Source organism: Saimiri boliviensis, chromosome 7 (genome assembly GCF_048565385.1).
Source record: "Saimiri boliviensis isolate mSaiBol1 chromosome 7, mSaiBol1.pri, whole genome shotgun sequence".
NCBI classification, from domain to species: domain Eukaryota; kingdom Metazoa; phylum Chordata; class Mammalia; order Primates; family Cebidae; genus Saimiri; species Saimiri boliviensis.
Genome location: NC_133455.1, coordinates 20,967,740 through 20,987,335, shown reverse-complemented (window position 1 = coordinate 20,987,335; position 19,596 = coordinate 20,967,740). Strand labels below are relative to the sequence as shown.

The following is a 19,596-nucleotide window of genomic DNA, read 5'->3' as shown; positions in this document are numbered from 1 at the left end:
AGCACCAGAAAAAAATATTTTTTTGTTCCAAAACAAGCACTCTAGAAGCTGCTCTCGCCTTTTCTAAGGGCCAGTCATGAACCCATCTGCATGGTCTCAGGAATCACTTCCTTCTCCTGGCAGCCTAAGCCCCTCATTCCCTCTGGCCAGCCCCTCTCTTAGGGAGTCTGGTCGAGGCCAGGCCCAGCTGTGGCAACTCCAGCACATCTGGGCTGAAGGTGGGACAGGCAGGTGCATGGAAGGGAGGGGCTGAGCCCTCAGCTGACACAGTTTAAAACCCTCACATGAGGCCAGATGCAGAAACTCAGACCTGTAATCCCAGCACTTTGAGAGGCTGAAGCAGGTGGCTCACTTGAGGTCAGGAGTTCAAGGCCAGCCTGGCCAACATGGTGAAAACCCCTCTCTACTAAAAATACAAAAATTTGCCGAGCATGGTGGTATGCGACTATAGTCCCAGCTACTCAGGAGGCTGACGTAGGAGAATTGCTTGAACCCAGGAGGTGGAGGCTGCAGTCAGCTGAGATAGTGCCACTGCACTCTAGCCTGCGAAACTGGACTCTGAGCAAGACTCTAAAAAATAAATAAATAAAATAAAATAAAATAAATGTAAAAAACCCTCCATGATGAACAAAGTATTTAGTGCTGTGCTGACCCATTTCGGAGCCTGAGGAAGAGGAAAAGATCAGAAATGCTGATCCTATCTTTATTTAAAATCTTAACACTGCTGATCATGAATACTTTACATTAATTATGATTTTAAAAAAACTTAACTAGAATATTATTTATCTTACTGACTGAGTTTTTGGAGCCCCATTAAATTGCATACCTAAGACCTCATTTACCTCACCCTGATCCCATCTCTGAGGGAACATTTCCAGATTTCATGATTGGGTAATTTTTTTTTTTTTTTTAGACAGGGTCTTGCTCTGTTACCCAGGTTGGAGTGCAGTGGCGTGATCTCAGCTCACCGCAGCCTCCGACTCCTGGGCTCAGGTGATCTTCCCACCTTAGCCTCCTGAATAGCTGGGACAACAGGCACACGCTACCATGCCTGGCTTATTTTAATTTTTGTAGAGACAAAGTCTCACTATGTTGCCCAGGCTGGTCTCAAATTCCTCGGCTCAAGCAATCCTTCTGCCTTGGCCTCCCAAAGTGCTGGGATTACAGGCATGAGCCACTGTACTCAGCCAGGGGTAATAATTTTAAACAACAAAACCTCTATTCAATATTACATTTTTGGGCTCAGTGCAATGGTTCATACCTGTAATCCCAGCACTTTGGGAGCCCGAGGTGGGCAGATCACTTGAGGTCAGGAGTTTGAGACCAGCCTGGCCAACATGATGAAATCCCGCCTCTAAGAAAAATACAAAAATTAGCTGGGTATGGCAGCATGCACCCGTAATCCCAGCTACTGGGGATGCTGATGCTGGATAATTGCTTGAACCTGGGAGATGGAGGCTGCAATGAGCTGAGATCTCACCACTGCACTCCAGCCTGGACGACAGAGAGAGAGACTCTGTCCCCCCGCCAAAAAAAAATAATAATTTTTCTACTTCATAAACACAGAACAACATACCAACTCTATGATGAAATTTCAACCATTAAATAATTAGATTAAGGCCGGTGTGGTGGCTCATGCCTGTGGTCCCAGAACTTTGGGAGGCCAAGGCTGGAGGATTGCTTGAGCCTAGGAGTTTGAGACCAGCCTGGGCAACATAGGAAGACCCTCTCTGTATGAACAATAAATAAAATTTTTTTATAAAAGAAAAACATTTTAAAGAGAAAAAAAGGAATAAAAACAGAAAGAAAAGAGGAATTTAAAAAAATTAGTGAGGAAACAGAGTCTGCTCCACAAAAGAGCCACCAAAATGGCAAAAGCTGGCAAATGGGAGTTTGGAGAGAAAAGGGCTGGAACTGTTTCTTCCCCAAGAGTTAGTTTTACAAGGGAGAGGCATGAGCTGTTCTTAAGCATATGACCAAATAATTACCAGCAATGTTCTAGCTGCATAGGACAGAACCAGATAAATACACTTGCACTTGAACCAGGGGAAGCCTGGCTACACAAAAAGGAAAAAAATGACTTGAATACAAGCCTACATTCAAGCCCGTTGCAGGTGGTGCAAAGCCACCCCGGTAGCCTCTCCAGCTGGAATGCAGCAGGCAGGGGCTGCCCCCATGGCCTTCAGTGTCCTGACAGCTGGGAGAGGGTAGGAACATCCTTTTCACATCATACAAAGGCGCATACAATCAAGCCCCACTGGCCAACAATGGAGTCTCTTATCCCATTTCCCCAACACTCTCCGAATCATTTTCAAAATCTGCAACCCAGGAGTAGCTGCCAAGATCCTCTTTAATGCAAGATGTTAAAAATAGGGGACAGTGGCCTTTTGGCTGGAACCGCCATCTTCCAGTAATTCACGACAATGACGAACACAAAGGGAAAGAGGAGAGGCACTCTCTGTATGTGTTCTCTAGGCCTTTTAGAAAACATGGAGTTGTTCCTTTGGCCACATATATGCAAATCTATAAGAAAGGTAATATTGTAGACATCAAGGAAATGGGTATTGTTCAAAAAGGAATGCCCCACAAATGTTATCATGGCAAAACTGGAAGAGTCTACAGTGTTACCCAGCATGCTGTTGGCGTTGTTGTAAACAAACAAGTTAAGGGCAAGATTTTTGCCAAGAGAATTAATGTGCGTATTGAGCACATCAAGCACTCTAAGAGCTGAGATAGCTTCCTAACACGTGTGAAGGAAAACGATCAGAAAAAGAAAGAAGCCAAAGAGAAAGGTACCTGGGTTCAACTGAAGTGCCAGCCTGTTCCACCCAGAGAAGCACACTTTGTGAGAACCAATGGGAAGGAGTCTGAGCTGCTGGAACCTATTCCTTATGAATTCATGGCATAATAGGTATTAAAAAAAATAAATAAAAGACCTCTGGACTGTAAAAAAAAAAAAATAGGGGACACCGGGGAGGGGAGGAATTTTAATACAATTTTTTTTCTGTTAGCCTAAAATTGCTCCACAAAAAGTCTACAGATTAAAAAAAAAAATCCAGAACCCACCTTTAATTGACTTATCATTGAAATAATCTTCTAACCCTGGACTCCCTTGAGTATCAAAGAGACTCTGATTTACTACAGACACGGTTAGAATCTCTTCTGTTGACATTTCCATCAATTCATCTTCACCATCCAAACTTGACAAACCAATCAAATCATTATTGTTAAATAAACTTGCGCGAATTTTCTCAACTTTGGCTCGGGATCTTATCTGTGTGAATAGAGAACAGGGTCAGGATTTGAGTAGCATGACCAGTCATTCAGCATGATCGAACTTCTCCCTCCCACCTTTTCCTGGAAACTCTCTATCGGTCTGGAGAGATGTGCGAGCTGCCCGACTTGGGTGAGCTGGACCTCCTGGGGAACTTTCTCCCACAGGCCAACAACAGCGACTTTTAGCAATGACTCAACCTGAAATCTCTGCTGCTAACCCCCCGCCAGGTCTGTGGCTTTACTCTGATTCCCACAGAGTAAAAATCCATGCCTGGCTCTGAGAAAGTCCCCACAAAGGAGGATGATGGATTCAAAGAAGTGATTCTAGGAAAGAAACCAACTGCTTGATCCTTGAATCCTCCTTGCAGAACCCGCTGGGAGAATAATGCATGCAAGCTCCCTATGCGTACTGTTATACAAAAGTACAGAAAGGCTCTGAGGCAGGATTTCTAAATGGCGAGGCCTAGGAAATATATGGGAAGTGGAAGTATGACTTGCCAGCATTCAGGTCATCTGAAACTCAGAATGGCAGGAGTCTATTCTCACAGTGCTCAGTGAACATCCCTTCTGCCAATGGCAGCACCCAAAAGAACCAAAGGCCACTCAAGAAGATATGATGGGACTGAGTCAGAATGCACTGATGGCATCCACCCACCCACCATCGAAGGCCAGGCCCTAAGCCCTCTGCCTCCTTTATTTTGTGACATAGGACTTGGTATCACTCTCAGAGATGTCATCCTAAGCAGACTCACTGGTTCATTCCAAGGGCTGCCCCAGGGAGCCTTCAAGTGCTCCACCATTATCTGCTAGGAAGTAACTTTGGAAGGTTTAAAGAGGCTTGGGGGGTTGAAATCGGTCATGATTTAGCTGTTGTGCATGCCTGAGAGCTGTTACCTCCACGACTGCGAAGCCTTTGATGGGGCGCGCCACAAGGGGCTGGTTGTCTAGGGAAGTGACTGTGTACATGGAACCCATGTCTGACACCGAGGCCGTCTCTGCATTGTCCAGGGGCTCGCCCAGGCTGCCCAGGCTGCCCAGGCTGCCAGTGCTGCACAGGGAAATGTCTAGGCTCTCCTGGCTGGACACCACATGGGGCTCCAACAGGCCTGGAGGGATGGGCAGCTCGAGGCCGGCGGGCAGCGGATCCACAGAGAGGTCACTGATGGTCTGTGAGATCCCCTGGGAACTGCAGATGGAGGCCTGGCTGGTGGAGGCAGAGGCGCTGATGCTCATGGCGGGAGTCAGGCTGCTGGATGTGCTGACCTCCATGCTGTCTGTGCTGGGGAAGGCCAGCGTCTTCTCAGGCTCAGCTTTCCCGTCCCCGCCCTCAGCCTTGTCTTTCGGCTTCTTGGGGTCTTCTTCCTGCAGTGGGATGTAGATCTCATCTTTGAAGACCCCGCCATGGGCGTTGCAGGCCTTGCGGATGGCACCTCTGACCACACCCTCATCCAAGTGGGTGGGGATCCCGGAGATCACCAGCAAGCGGCTGTGGGCAGTGGGGCCCACCAGGGCCTGGCAGGCATCAGCGATGGCATCACTTGTCACGCCCAGCCCCTGTGGGTCCTTCCTGGTGAGGTGGCGGAGGATGATGAGCAGGGTGAGTGCACGGTGGAACCACAACATGTCCTCGGGCTTGCTGCCTCCGATGCTGAGCACAGTGGGGTCTGAGTCTACCGTGCGGGAGGACTGGCGCTTGCCCGACGAGGAGGCCTTTTCCCGCTTCATCTTAACTTTCTTCCTCTTGGAGAGGAGGCTGGGACTTTGTGGGGTCTGTCCTGGGGAGGACGAGGAGGAGGAGGATGAGTCACTGAGATTTGGGGCAGTTGCTGAGGTCACTCCGCTGGCTGTGACACTCATGTTAGTAGGCAGGGTCACTTCGGCCACTGCCAGGCACCCTTCCATAAGTGCATGAAAATATGTAGAGAATCTGCCCTGGTCGCCAGCCACCGCCCCTCCAGAGCCCCCACAAGCACTGCCCGAGACCCAGTTCTGTGTCTCCTCATCGTATAGCTTGTGGAGCTCTGACTGCAAGGCCATCAGCATAGCCAGGCAGGGGTTCAGCTGGAGAGCGATGGAAGAGGACAGGCCAGCAGGGTGCCGCCTCTGCTCCAGGGTGTGCACCGTGCGCAGGAGCTCTGCCAGGAGATGGAAAACAAGCTCCTTCATGCAGGCTGCCATGTCTGTGGTCCACAGGAAGTTTCCTAAGGCAAATGAAAATAACAGCAATTACTATGCAGCACTCACGTCCCAGGCACCATTCTGAGCCTGGATTCAACCCTCATAACAACCCTGTGAACAGTGACTATGCAATTCGGTTCCTTCTTACAGATGGAGAAACAGAGGCTTGAAGATGGAGGCCTTGCTGGAGGTCACACAGCTACCAGACAGAGAGCTGGGATTCAGAGCTGGCAAGTCGGCTCCAGAGGTGACAGCACACTGAAATATTATTCCTTTTAAACTCCTCTTCTAGTCCTGATTTTTGCCAATAAGAAAGTCTTACTTTGAGGCTGGCATATTCTTTTTTCTTTTTTTTGAAACAGGATCTTGCTCTGTCACCCAGGCTGGAGTGCAGTGGCACAATCACAGCTTACTGCAGTCTCAACCTCCTATGCTCAAGCGATGCCTCAGCCTCCTGAATAGCTGGGATTGCAGGTGTGTGAGACCATGCCCAGCTGATTTTTGTATTATTATTTTTCTTTTGTAGAGGCAGTTTTCATGATTTTGCCATGTTGCCCAGGCTGGTCTAGAACTCCTGGCCTCAAGTGATCCCCCCACCTCAGCCTCCCAAAGTACTGGTTTTATAGGTGTGACCCACTGTGCCTGGCCATGAGGCTGGCATATTCTTTTTGTTTTTTTAATTAAATTTTTTTCTTTAATAATTTTTAAAGTTGCTTTGTTTTTTTTTGTTTCTTGAGACAGAGTCTGTCTCTCTCGCCCAGGCTGCAGTGCGGTGGGGCAATCTTGGCTCAGTGTAACCTCTACCTCCCAGTTAAACCTGAAGTAATTCTCGTGCTTCAGACTCCAGAGTAACTTGGATTATAGGCGTGTGCCACGACACCCAGTTAATTTTTGTATTTTAGCAGAGATGGGGTTTCATCATGTTGGCCAGGCTGGTTTTGAACTTTTGGCATTAAGTGGTCCACATGCCTCAGCTTCCCAAAGTGCTAGGATTACAGGCCTCAGCCACTGCACCTGGCCAAGGCTGGCATATTTTTTCTTTTTTTTTTTTGAGACAGAGTTTCACTCTTGTTGCCCAGGCTTGAGTGCAATGACACAATCTTGGCTCACCATAACCTCTGCCTCCCAGGTTCAAGCGATTCTCCTGCCTCAACATCCCAAGTGGCTGGGATTACAGGCATGTACTACCTACCACGCCTGACTAATTTCCTATTTTTAGTAGAGATGGGATTTCTCCATGTTGGTCAGGGTGGCCTTGAACTCCTGACCTCAGGTGATCCACCCGCCTTGGCCTCTCAGAGTGCTGGGATTACAGGTGTGCAGCACTGTACCCCGCCAGCTGGCATATTCTTTTTTTTTCTTTTGGGTGGGGACACAGCCAAAGCTGGCATATTCTTAACAGAGAGTGGGCCAGAGTCCCAGTGCCTTTGACAGAGAACAGCATTCAGCTAGATTTTTGTGACAGCAATTATTTTCTTTGAATGTATGTATGTATGAATGGATGGATAGAGGGATTGATAAGTTGATTGAGACAGGGTCTCATTGTGTTGCCTTGGCTGGTCTCGAACTCCTGGGCTCAAGCCATCCTTCTACCTCAGCCTCCCAAAGTGCTGGGATTACTGGCGTGAGATGCCTGGCCTGTATTTATTTTTATTGATACCTTTTAATTATGCCAAGGGATACTAATTTTGTATCAGAGAAGCAAAAATGTAAAGGTTTCTTTAAAACTAAATTTAAATTTTAAAAAAGGTGGTGTTGATTGCAATAAAAACTGTTAAATAAATGCTGGCTGGGAGCAGTGGCTCAATCATGCCTGTAATCCCAGCACTATGGGAGGCCAAGGCAGGTGGGTCACCTGAGGTCAGAAGATTGAGACCAGCCTGGTTAACATGGTGAAACCCCGTTTCTACTAAAGTACAAAAAAACTAGCCAAGTGTAGTGGCAGACGCCTGTAATCCCAGTAACTTGGGAGGTCAGGGCAGGAGAATCACTTGAACCCAGAGTTGGAGGTTGCAGTGAATCGAGATCGTGCTACTGCACTCCAGCCTGGGTGACAGAGCGAGACTCCATTTCAAAAAAATAAAATAAGTAAATAAATAAATGCTGATAGGCACAATTTGTGGATGTGACAACAATCATATAATGGTGGCATGATAATAACTGAAGTTTCGGAAACACTGTCGAGAACCACAAGATGGACCACATATTTGTGCTAAGGTCTCCTTTGTACCAGATGCATATCTCACATTTACATATTCATGTGACCTGGATCTCAGTGGAAAGAGAGAAAGCTCATGTATGTCAGACCTGATTAGGGATCATGAACATTTAAGGCCTGCATCCGAGTGAGCCAGCTGAGCCCTCATACTGCAAGAAAGCCTGCAGTTCACTACAGGCAGATGGCTCTTGTACAGGATAAAAGATCACTGTCCAGGGGAATCCTAAGGGCCTGCTGAAGCTGACTTACTAAGTCCAGCACCTACCAACGAGGGGACCAAGCTTCCTGTTCTTAGGACTGACACTGCCTGCGAAATCTGGTTGGAAACAAGTTTGTGACTGTCCCGGAACATGGGCTCTCATAGAACCTTCACAGAGGACAGATGTCCATGCTCCCCTCTCTGCTGGGGCACAGTGATGGGTCTCAGGTACCAGAACTATTCATGTCACCCTGGTTGTCTGTGCTCTACCATTTAACATTCATGTAAGATGACCGTGGAGAGAATTCTTCACCAAAATTGCACATGGTGGCCTATGAGCTGAAACTCATTCCCAGACAGTGTTCCCTGCTTACGTTCCCCTGATCCACTCCCTGGGTGTTTTTTATTTTTTGCAGAGATGGGGTCTGGCTATGTTGCTGCATATCCTGAACTCAAGCGATCATCTTGCCTCAGCTTCTCAAAGTGCTGGATTACAGGTGTAAGCCACTGTGCTCGGCCCTCCTAGGGTGTATTAAAGAATTTGACTTGGTTGCCAACACTTAAAAATTGGGAAATTTACATAACATTTGGATTCCTGGATTTTCTTGAAATAAGAAATTACAGTTCTGCAGGAGCAGGGCCATGTTCTCCTATAGCACAGCAGGTGACAGGGCAAGTGGCCCCTGTGCCTCCAGCTCACTAAAGTCCTTCCTCCCCTGCCCCCTGCCACCAACTTTCCTCTTTATTTCCCTCATTTAGCTGATCTGTTTGAACCCTGAAGGCATCTGAGTGTGCGATGTTTTCTTCCCTGCAACATTATGAAAAAATCCAAAAATATAGAAAACGTGATGAAATTATACAGCAAACACCTGTGTGCTTGCCACCTAGATTACACCGTAAGCATGCTGCTATATTTACTCCACCACACATCTATCCACCTCTCTATTCATCCACAAACCCATCTTAGTTTTTTATTATTTCAAAGTAAGTTGTGGACATCAGTATGCTACATCCCTAAACACTTAAGCAAGCATATCATTGATTAAAGTTTAACATTTATTTAGAATTTGTTGAGGTAAATTTGCTCATGGTAAAATGCACAATTTTTATGTTTATCGTTCTATGAGTTCTGTAACCTTTTTGACCCTTTGAGGAACTATGCAGTTATAACCTTTGATTTTGCAACATTGTTTACTTCCACAGCCCCCTTTCACACCTAAAGTTACAATAATGACCTATAGTAAAGCAGATAAAGTTAATCTTATTTTTGTGGTTAGTTGCCACTCCTCAAAATAATGAAAATACCTGCCAAATCACGAATTTGGGAGTATAGGCTGTACCTTAAGATCCATTCCCCAAGCCCACTTCAAATAACGGCAATCTGAAGGAGGCTACAGCTGCCTGGGCTACTGTGGCCACTCCCTATGCCACCTGGCAAGCTTCCTCAGGTACCATGCCAGCTCAACCCCGACCCTAGATTCCAATCCCCAGGGAAGGCAGCCTCACCTAGTAGCTCCACCACCTGCAGGAGGACAGACGTTGGGATGGTGTCAGGCTCATCTTCGGACTTCCCTTCACTGTCCTCTGATTTCCAGGAAAGCAGCTGCTCTGCGAAGGCCATAGCCAGTGGGAACTCCAGGGGCAGGGAATGTAACACCAGGACTGCTCCAGGAGGTGGGGACACCCCTGCAAGAAACACCCAGGAAGAAAGCAGGTGAGTGGCAGCAGCTGATCCAAATAATACAAAAGGACCTGCTGGGTGCGCAGGTAGAAACAGGGCTGGAGAGCCTACCCACTCATCTGCTCCAGGAGGAGGACACGTAACTCCTGGAGATGGAGGCCATCCTTCCACGGAGTACACTGACTAGGGTGGGACGAAGGGCACGATGGGAACAGAGGAGGACACACACTTGTTATTCAGTTAGATACCAACTAAAATGGGAAGAGTAAGTCATACTTTAAAAGATGCCACCGGGTGCGGTGGCTCAAGCCTGTAATCCCAGCACTTTGGGAGGCCGAGGCGGGTGGATCACAAGGTCGAGAGATCGAGACCAACCTGGTCAACATGGTGAAACCCCGTCTCTATTAAAAATACAAAAAATTAGCTGGGCATGGTGGCGCGTGCCTGTAATCCCAGCTACTCAGGAGGCTGAGGCAGGAGAATTGCCTGAACCCAGGAGGCGGAGGTTGCGGTGAGCCGAGATCACGCCATTGCACTCCAGCCTGGGTGACAAGAGCAAAAAACTCCGTCTCAAAAAAAAAAAAAAAAAAAAAGATGTCTCACTGGGATATTCCCAGCTTGGCAAAAAAATAATTAGTCTTTTGGTATGGCTGCAATCCCACTAAGACCATTATGTTTATACAGTGGACCAGCAAAGGGACCCCAAGACTTAAGACTACTGGCACCTTGGATTCGATTCTCTTTTATCACCTTTTGTCACTGCTGCGAACTACATGTGACCAAAACTGTCTACAGTGAAAGGAAGATGGTCCCAAGGCTTGATCCCCCTCACATCCAGCCCTGTACCCCAAACCCCTCTATAAATATCAGTCAAACAGAAGCCAGGGCATCAGAGGCTTTGGAGAAGTCAGGAGCAAACCACATTAGCTTGTGTACTTTGGGGTGAATGCTTACATGGTGATAATAGCGGAATGACAGAGATTCTGTTTTAAATGCAAAGTTTGAAAAACAGCTAGTATAGGCAAAATACTATGAAAAACAAACTAAAAAAAAAGACCGTAAAGTTGTTTAGCAGTGATCAAATCACTTAAGAAATGTCTTTTCATTTCATTCCCTAAGATGCAGTGTCTCAAGGACTGGGGCTGTGAAGAAGCCCAGGCCCATCCCTTTGGCTAAAAGTTCACGCGTTTTCTGTCTCTGTCAAACATGTGTCAGTCTTTTCCTGTCAAGCATGCTGAGGAGGAGCAGTGGAGGCCTGTGATGAGGATTTCCTTTCCTTTCTGTGTTGACTCAGACACAGAGCCAGCAGGCCTTGGTGCATACAGAGGACAGGCAGTGACAGCTTCAAGGCATGCGGAGGCAGAGCCCTCATCTAACTCTAAAACCTTGGAGACTTCAAAAAATGCCCAGGAGATGAGAGCAATTGAGCTCCCAGTTAGAGGAGGAGCAGATGCTCACAGTGGCCAGTGCCCCAGGAAACCATGTCGAGAATTGGGTTAATGAGAACTCAAGGAATGGCAACTGGTATTATCACAGCCTGAGCCTGCTGTAAAGATATGATTGCTCTGGTTATATCATTCTAAACAGGCATATCTCAGCACACACTTGTGAAAGGAACGGAAATCACTGTAGTCTGGACAGGATCTGCTAGGCCTTCCCTAAGCAGGAAAGACAAGTCTTTTAATTTACTGCCTCTAAAAGAAGCAGCAGTTTCTTTTAGAAGTCCCAAGAAGTCCTATTCTTTATCAATAGGAATTTGAACATGCAAAGTACAAAATTCATTGTAGCTTCAAAAAGAAGCCAAGCAGAGAATGACTCTAGCTGTTCTCATCACCATGAGCTCCTGGAGACTCACCTAATTTGATGTGGACTCTGTCTGTGGAAAGAACCACAGAGGGGTACTGGTCGGCGGTGGGGGGAGGTGCAAGCCCAGTGTTGGCCGGGGACGCGTCCCGTGGGTAACAGGCAGCCTCGATGAGGTTCAGCTGGCCATTTCGCTTCACTTTGTGGCCAAGGCCATATACGAGCACCCGTGCCCATGGTGCCTTGTATAAAGAGGAGCTGAGAAGGAGGGATGGGTGTTAATACAGGGTCCAGGCACACACACGGGGACAGGCAGCACTGGCTTCTCACCAGGCGACGTTAGATGAGAACTGGGCCCAAGTCATTTCCACCATACTTTAGAAGGTCATTCTTTATAGACTAATTCCCCAAACATAGAAATATGGAAAGAACTGTAAGTCATTTGTATTAAAGAATCAAAGTGATTTGAATTGTTTTCCTTGGGAAGTTTAACCAGAATTCATTTAGCTTTCCTCTCCCCATCACCATCTTCTTAAGAACAGACAACTTACTCTTTGCGGAATCCAGATTGACTTTCTTTACAAGACACAACAACAAAAGCTGCCCCGGGAAAATTCACGTCCATGTTGACTTTGGACTCGGAAATTGGGAACTCTTCAGAGGGGAACTGCTCTGGTGCTGTCTGCAAAGAGACACTGAATAAGGAAAGCCATGGACTAAACACAGGGACAGCATCTCATCTTCTCATCTCACAAGGCCCAGGAAATCAGCCAAACAACTATCTAGTCCTCTGGAAGGAAGCAAGCTACAGATGAGATAAAGCAGAAGAGTTTCTACGAAAAGGAAATAGAGAGGAATGGGGATTTGGAGGGGAAAGGAGAGTCACTTTCAGCAAGCCAGTAAGACTCCCAGTTAAAAACGGTAGCCACAGTGTAGGGACATTAGCTTTAGACTTCTACCTGCAGGAAAGAGCAGATCTGTTTTGTCAGCTCTAAAAGGCTCTCCTCGCCCTGGTGCAGGGTCCGGGTGATGGCCACATTGAGCCACTCTCTCACTGTCTGGGAGTTGCCCTGGTAAAAGAGGTCTGTGGCGGAGCAGTTCTGGGAATGGATGCAATGCTGCAGAGACTGCGCCAGGAGGATTGAGCTGGAGCTAATGGTGCCATCTGGGGACAGAAAGGAAACAGAAGTTGACAAGAATCAAAGCAGCCAGTAGCTGTAAGAATCTAAGTAACAGACAATGAACAACCCATTCAGATACTCCACATGGGAGTGTTATCCTGGATATGATGTCCTGGATAACAGATGCCAGCAATCAGATCCTCTGCACCAGGATGGCAGAGGGGAACCCAGGAGATCAATGGGCTTCAGACTTCTGCTTTCTTTTCAGCTATGAAACTGCTTCCTAAAATAAAATGTCACACAGAGGCCCGGATCTATGAAGTAGATCAAATGGGGCTGTTTGGGTCCAGGGGTTCTCAGAGCCTGACCTGTGTGACCACCCTGGTGCCTGCAGGGTACCTCAGGGCAGAGCCTGTAGAGAAGCTTGTTAGATCATCGTGGCAAAGCTTCTGCCACCACATTGATGGTTTCCAGGTGTCTAAGTTCTTGGGGTGGGCTGTGGACCCTGGGTACTCAAATGGGCCAGTAGAGATGTAGTGCATATATGCCCTGGCTGGGTCAGACCCCACAGCTGTGAGCTGGAGGGCAGCTACCCAGGATGCTGACTGGGCTTGGAACGTGATCTGCAAATGAACTTTGAGGGGTGTCTCTGCCGGCCTCATCTCTTGTTCCCATCTTAGTTGTTGGGAGATCAAGGGGGCAGGTTGGAGGCTGAGATGCCAGAGGAAGACAGAAAGGGCGCCTCAGTCCTGGACTGGGCTGAGGGTAGACTTATCACCTGGCATTCACTGGGGAGCAGACATAGCTCTCATGCCAAGGGGCACACAGGCTGGCCTTTGGAAACAGCTCCACCAGAACTCATGATGAACCAAATAGGTCTGCTTTGGAAGACACTGATGACAGGAACATTCCCTTTCTATCTAATGTCAAATAGAATGTCTGTGGCAACAATACAGTGACCTGGTTTCCTAAATAATAATTTTCCTTGGTCCACAATTATCTTGGGAAGCTCGATGAATGCTTAACAGAGTAATGACTCAAGTGAGTAATCCATTACATCAGGCGTCCCCAAACTATGGCCGGGGGGCCGCATGCGTCCCCCTGAGGCCATTTATCCGGCCCCCCACCGCACTTCAGGAAGGGGCACCTCTTTCATTGGTGGTCAGTGAGAGGAGCACAGTATGTGGCGGCCCTCCAACGGTCTGAGGGACAGTGAACTGGCCCCCTGTGTAAAAAGTTTGGGGACGCCTGGATTACATTTATCTAAGAGTGAGAAAGCCCTGCCAGGAGAATCCCAGTTCCTGGGTACAATTTCTCATGTGAGCCTGTGCGTACCATGAGGCACTTCTTGTCCTCATGTGGGGAATGATTACATTATGTACAGCGCCTGCCTGGTGCTGAGTTCCGGAGTGACAGCAGCAAAGCTGAGGTTTACCTGGGAGGGGAGGTGCAAGGAGCTGACTGGACAGCAGCTGCAGGTGCTCCAGGGTAATGTCCCGAATAGCAGGAATGTGGAAGAGGCGGGTGAACAAGTGAGGCAACTTGGGGGCGAAGATATTGAGTAGGGCCATGCGGCAGTACAGCCTGGCCAGCGCAGCCTCGCAGCGCAGCAGCTCCCTGCAAAGGAAAAGGTAGGTGAGATGCTCAAATCCCTGACACTCCGGCCCCCACATTGCAGGTTCTGAAGGGAAAGGATCCTGTGTCATGCTTCTCTTCCAGCCCAATGTTCCAAATTCCAAGGGAGTCACTTGAATTTTAAACAAAAGTCACATTTAGTTACATTGTTGTTTGATTTTTCCCAGCTCAAAAAAGCACTGTAGGGAAAAAAAAAAAAAACATGTCCACACAAAAACTTGTACATGTATGTTTATCGTAACATTATTCATAATAGCCAAATAGTGGAAAGAACTCAAGTGTTCATTAACTCAATGGTAAGTCTATATAATGGGGTATTATTCAGCCATCAAACAGATGAAAGACTGACACATGCCACAACAGGAATAAACCTTGAAACATCATGTTCACTGAAAGACACCAGATACAAACGTTCTTATGTTGGATTCCATTTCTATAAATTGTCCAGAGGACAATGCATAGAAACAAAAAATAGACTGGTGGTTGTCAGAAGACCGTGGGAAAGGAGGAGGGAAAATGACTGCTATGGGTATGGGTGATGAAAATGTTCTATAATTGATTGTGGTGATGGTTGGACAACTTTGTGAATATAATAAAAACCACTGATTTGTGTATTTTAAATGGGTGAATTGTATGGTCATGTAAATTATATCTCAATAAAGCTATTATAAAAATACCATTGTGGGCATTTTTTTTTACGAGAAGAATTTGTAAGGTGATTGGCATTCAACTTGAATAAGTTAGTGCCTAAGCAGGTCTTAGGAGCCAGGTGGAATGGCTTGTACCTATAATTCCAGCACTTTGGGAGGCCAAGGCAGGAGGATCACTTGAGGCCAGGAGTTTGAGACCAGCCAGGGTAATACATTGAGACTCCCTCTCTACAAAAAATAAAAATTGCCCTGTAATCTCAGCCACTCAGGAGGCTGAGGTGGGAGGACTGCTGAGCCCAGGAACTGGAGACTGCAGTGGGCTATGATTGTGCCACCACACACCAGCCTGGGTGACACAGCAAGACTGCTCCTAAAAAAACAAACAACCTGGTCTAGGGAGAAAATTCTTGAATTAAAAAAACAACAACAACAGCAACAAAAACAACAACAAAAAACAACCTAGGACCCAAACTCACTCTGAACCAACAGGGGCCATTTGATATTCCTCATGACCCGAATTAATTTAATGCTGGTGTATCATAATTCAAATTTAGGTGTAATGGCAATTAAAGAAACAACCCAACATGGAACGTTTAATGAGTGTATGTGTGAAGTGAAGATAAACAAAAAGAAGACAGCTAAGAAACTACATCATAGGTGGTTTCTTCCTTATCAACACCAGTCTATGTGGTTCTCATGCCAGAATGAACAGTAAACTCACTTCTCCTGTCTCCTCCCTCCTTGGAAGCCGGTGTGTTGACTGCATTAACAAAGCAATGAGGACTATGACAGCAAAACTGGTGAGGATTGAATGGGAAAGCTGAGAAAACGGTTTTCCCCACGGCTTTCACCTCAGACTTTATAGGCCAAAGTTACCAGGGACAGAGCTGTTTGCTTTCTTGGGCTTTTTTGAGATGGGGTCCTGTTGCCCAGACTGGAGTGCAGTGGTATGATCATAGCTCACTGCAGCCTTGACCTCCTGGGCTCAATCGATCCTCCCACTTTAGCTTCTTGAGTAGCTGGGACTACAGGTATATGCCATTGCATCTAGCTGATTTTTTTCTTATTTTTGTAGAGATAGGGTCTCTCTCTCTTTTTTGAGATGGAGTCTCACTCTGTCATTAAGGCTGGAGTTCAGTGGCAGGATGTCAGCTCAGTGCAACCTCCACCTCCCAGGTTCAAGCAATTCTCCTGCCTTGGACTCCCAAGTCGCTGGGATTACAGGCATGTGCCACCATGCCTGGCTGATTTTTGTATTTTTAGTAGAGACAGGGTTTTGCCATGTTGGCGAGGCTGGTCTCAAACTTCTAACCTCAAGTGATGCACCCACTTCAGCGTCCCAAAGTGCTGGGATTACAGGTGTGAGCCACTGTGCCCAGCTGAGACAGGGTCTCTATGTGTTCCCCAGGCTAGTCTTGAACTCCTAGGACTCAAATGATCCTCCTGCCTTCGCCTCTCAAAGTGCTGGGATTACAGCCATGAGCCACACCTGGCTATAAGCTTGTTTTGGGTCTGACTTGCAGTCTCTGTTTGGACACTGTACACTGCTAATGCCTCTGAAGCCACTGCTGAGAGGCCGGCCCTCTAGCCTCTGTCTTCCAAAATCCTATTTCTTTATTTAAAAACAATTTTTTTTTGTTTTTATTATTTTTATTTTTCTATAAAGACAGAGTCTTAATATGATTGCCCAGACTGGTCTTGAACTCCTGGGCTCAAGAAATCCTCCCACCTCAGGGTCCCAAAGTGTTGGGATTACAAGTATGAGCCCCCATCCCCCAGCCAGCAATAAAAATTAAAAAAAAAAACATTAAATTTACCATCTTAATCATCTTTAAGTGTACAGTTCAGTAGTGTTAAACATATTCACTTTTATTTATTTATTTATTTTAAATTGCATTTTAGGTTTTGGGGTAAATGTGAAGAACATGCAAGATTGTTGCACACGTACACACATGGCAGTGTGATTTTTTGCCTTCCTCCCCATCACCTGTATCTGGCATTTCTCTCCATGCGATCTATCCCCAACTCCCCACCCTCTGCTGTCCCTCCCCTATTTCCCCCTGACAGACCCCAGTGTGTGATGCTCCCCTCCCTGTGTCCATGTGTTCTCATTGTTCAACATCCACCTATGAGTGAGAACATGCGGTGTTTGATTTTCTGCTCTTGTGTCAGTTTGCTGAGAATGATGGTTTCCAGGTTCATCCATGTCCCTACAAAGGACACTAACTCATTGTTTTTGATGGCTGCATAATATTCCATGGTGTATATGTGCCACATTTCCCTGTCCAGTCTATCATCGATGGGCATTTGGGTTGGTTCCAGGTCTTTGCTATTGTAAACTGTGCTGCAATGAACATTCGTGTGCATGTGTCCTTATGGTAGAACGATTTATAATCCTTTGGATATATACCCAGTAATGGGATTGCTGGGTCAAATGGAATTTCTATTTCTAGGTCCTTGAGGAATCGCCACACTGTCTTCCACAATGGTTGAACTAATTTACACTCCCACCAACAGTGTAAAAGTGTTCCTATTTCTCCACATACTCTCCAGCATCTGTTGTCTCCAGATTTTTTTTTTTTAAGAGAGAACGAAAAAAAATAATAATAAGAAAAAGAATAAAGAAGAGGAAGAAAGAGAAAGGAAGAGGGAGAGAATGGGGCATTGCTTTATTGCCCAGGCTAGAATGCAGTCTAAATATGGGTATGCCTATAATTGTGCTTAATAATGGAGACATGAAAGAAAATGAAGGAAGAGAATAGCAAACAAGGAGCCAACCAATATTTCGTTTAAACTTCTAAGTTGATATGATGTGGTACTGATAAGAGTGTATATTTTGTGTATTTAAAGTGGAGAGTTCTATAAATGTTAATTAAGTTTACTTGTTCCAGATCTGAGTTCAAGTCCTGGATATCGTTATATTTTCTGTCTCATTGATCTGTCTAATATTAATGTTGAAGTCTCCCACTATCATTGTGTGGGAGTCTAAGTCTCTTTATAAGTCTTGCATGTCTGGGTATTCCTGTATTGGGTGCATATATATTTAGGATCTTTAGCTCTTCTAGTTGCATTGATCCTTTTATCATTATATAATGTCCTTCTTTGCTTCTTTTGATCTTTGTTGCTTTAACGACTATTTTATCAGAGGCAAAAATTGTAACTTCTGCTTTTTATTTATTTATTTTTGCTCTCCGTTTGGTTGGTAAATCTTTCTCCATTCCTTTGTTTTGAGACTTTGTGTATCCTTGAATGTGAGATGGGTCTGGATGCAACATACCGACGGGTTTTAGATTTTTATCCAAATTGCCTGTCTGTCTTTGGATTGGGGGATTTAGTCAATTTAAATTTAGAATAAATAATGATATATGTGAGTTTAATACTGCCATTTAATATTAGCTGGCTGTTTTGCCCATTAGTTGATGTAAATTCTTCATTATATTGATGCTCTTTACTTTTTGGTATTTTTTTAGAAAGGCTGATACTGTTTGTTCCTTTCTATGTGTCGTGGTTCTTTCAGAAGCTCTTGTAAAGCAGGCCTAGTGGTGATGAAATCTCTGAGTGCTTGCTTGTTCACAAAAAACTTTATTTTTCCTTCACTTATGAAGCTTAGTTTGGCTGGATGTGAAATTCTGGGTTGAAAGTTCTTTTCTTTAAGGATGTTGAATATTGGTCCCCACTCTCTTCTGGCTTGTAGGGTTTCTGCTGAGAGATCTGCTGTAAGTCTGATAGGCTTCCCTTTGTGGGTAACCTGACCTTTCTCTCTGGCTGCCCTTAGTATTTTCTCCTTCATTTCAACCCTGGTGAATCTGATGATTATGTGCCTTGGAGTTGCTCTTCTTGAGGAATATCTTTGTGTGTTATGGTATTCTCTGTATTACCTGGAGTTGAATATTATGCTGCCTTACTAGGTTGGGAAAATTTTCCTGAATAACATCTTGAAGCGTATTTTCCAGTTTGGATTCATTCTCTTCGTCACATTCAGGTACACCTATCAAGCGTAGATTAGGTCTTTTCACATAGTCCCATATTTCTTGAAGACTTTGCTCGTTCCTTTTTATCCTTTTTTCTCTAATCTTGTCTTCTCGTTTTATTTCATTGAGTTGGTCTTCGACCTCTGATATCGTTTCTTCTGCTTGATCAATTCGGCTGTTAAAACTTGTGCATACTTCACGAAGTTCTCATATTGTGTTTTTCAGCTCCATCAATTCACTTACATTCCTCTCTAAATTGTGTATTCTTGTTAACATTTTGTCAAACCTTTTTTCAAAGTGCTTAGTTTCTTTGGATTGGGTTAGAACAAGTTCTTTTAATTCACAGAAGTTTCTTATTATCCACATTTTGAAGCCTGCTTCTGTAATTGGAACACACTCGTTCTAGATCAAGCCTTGTTCCGTTGCTGATGAGGAACTGTGATCCCCTGCTGAGGGAGAGGCGTTCTGATCTTGGGTATTCTCAGCCTTTTTTGGCTGTTTTCTTCCCTTCGTTGTAGATTTACCCATCTGTGGTCTTTATAATTACCGTCTTTGTAATTGGGTTTCTGAGGACGTCCAACTTGCTGATTCTCAGCGCCGAAATCTGAGCAATCCACTGTGCCGACTAAAACAGCGGCGTTAAGATTGACGGTGCTTTTCTGACTCTGCACCAAGAACCTACGCTCCGAGGCGCCGGCAAAACTGCCCCACCGGTCACAAGAGTCGCACTGGCGACCCGTGGGGCTCCTCCGTTGGGAATCTCCTGGTGCGTGAGCAACAAGAATTCATCTGAAAGTGTGGCGTCCTCTTGTTCTCTGCGCTTTCACTGGGAGCTACAATCCCAAGCTGCTAGTGATCAGCCAT

At 45.8% G+C, this 19,596-nt stretch overlaps 1 protein-coding gene across 10 annotated transcripts in view; it reads right to left on the bottom strand.

Moving 5' to 3' along the window:
* HECTD4 (HECT domain E3 ubiquitin protein ligase 4) overlaps positions 1-19,596 on the bottom strand; it is a 238,568-nt gene that overhangs the window by 19,672 nt on the left and 199,300 nt on the right. For 9 of the 10 annotated variants that reach the window (XM_074402205.1, XM_074402206.1, XM_074402207.1 and 6 more), the window contains exons 56-62: positions 13,912-14,093; positions 12,315-12,520; positions 11,907-12,037; positions 11,408-11,613; positions 9,378-9,557; positions 4,171-5,477; positions 3,067-3,274 (exon numbers count right to left, since the gene is read on the bottom strand). In XM_074402205.1, the coding sequence (XP_074258306.1) occupies positions 3,067-3,274; positions 4,171-5,477; positions 9,378-9,557; positions 11,408-11,613; positions 11,907-12,037; positions 12,315-12,520; positions 13,912-14,093 (2,420 nt within the window). Of the gene's footprint in view, positions 1-2,838; positions 2,944-3,066; positions 3,275-4,170; positions 5,478-9,377; positions 9,558-11,407; positions 11,614-11,906; positions 12,038-12,314; positions 12,521-13,911; positions 14,094-19,596 lie in introns of those variants that run through there. The other variant, XM_074402210.1, reaches the window with a different exon arrangement.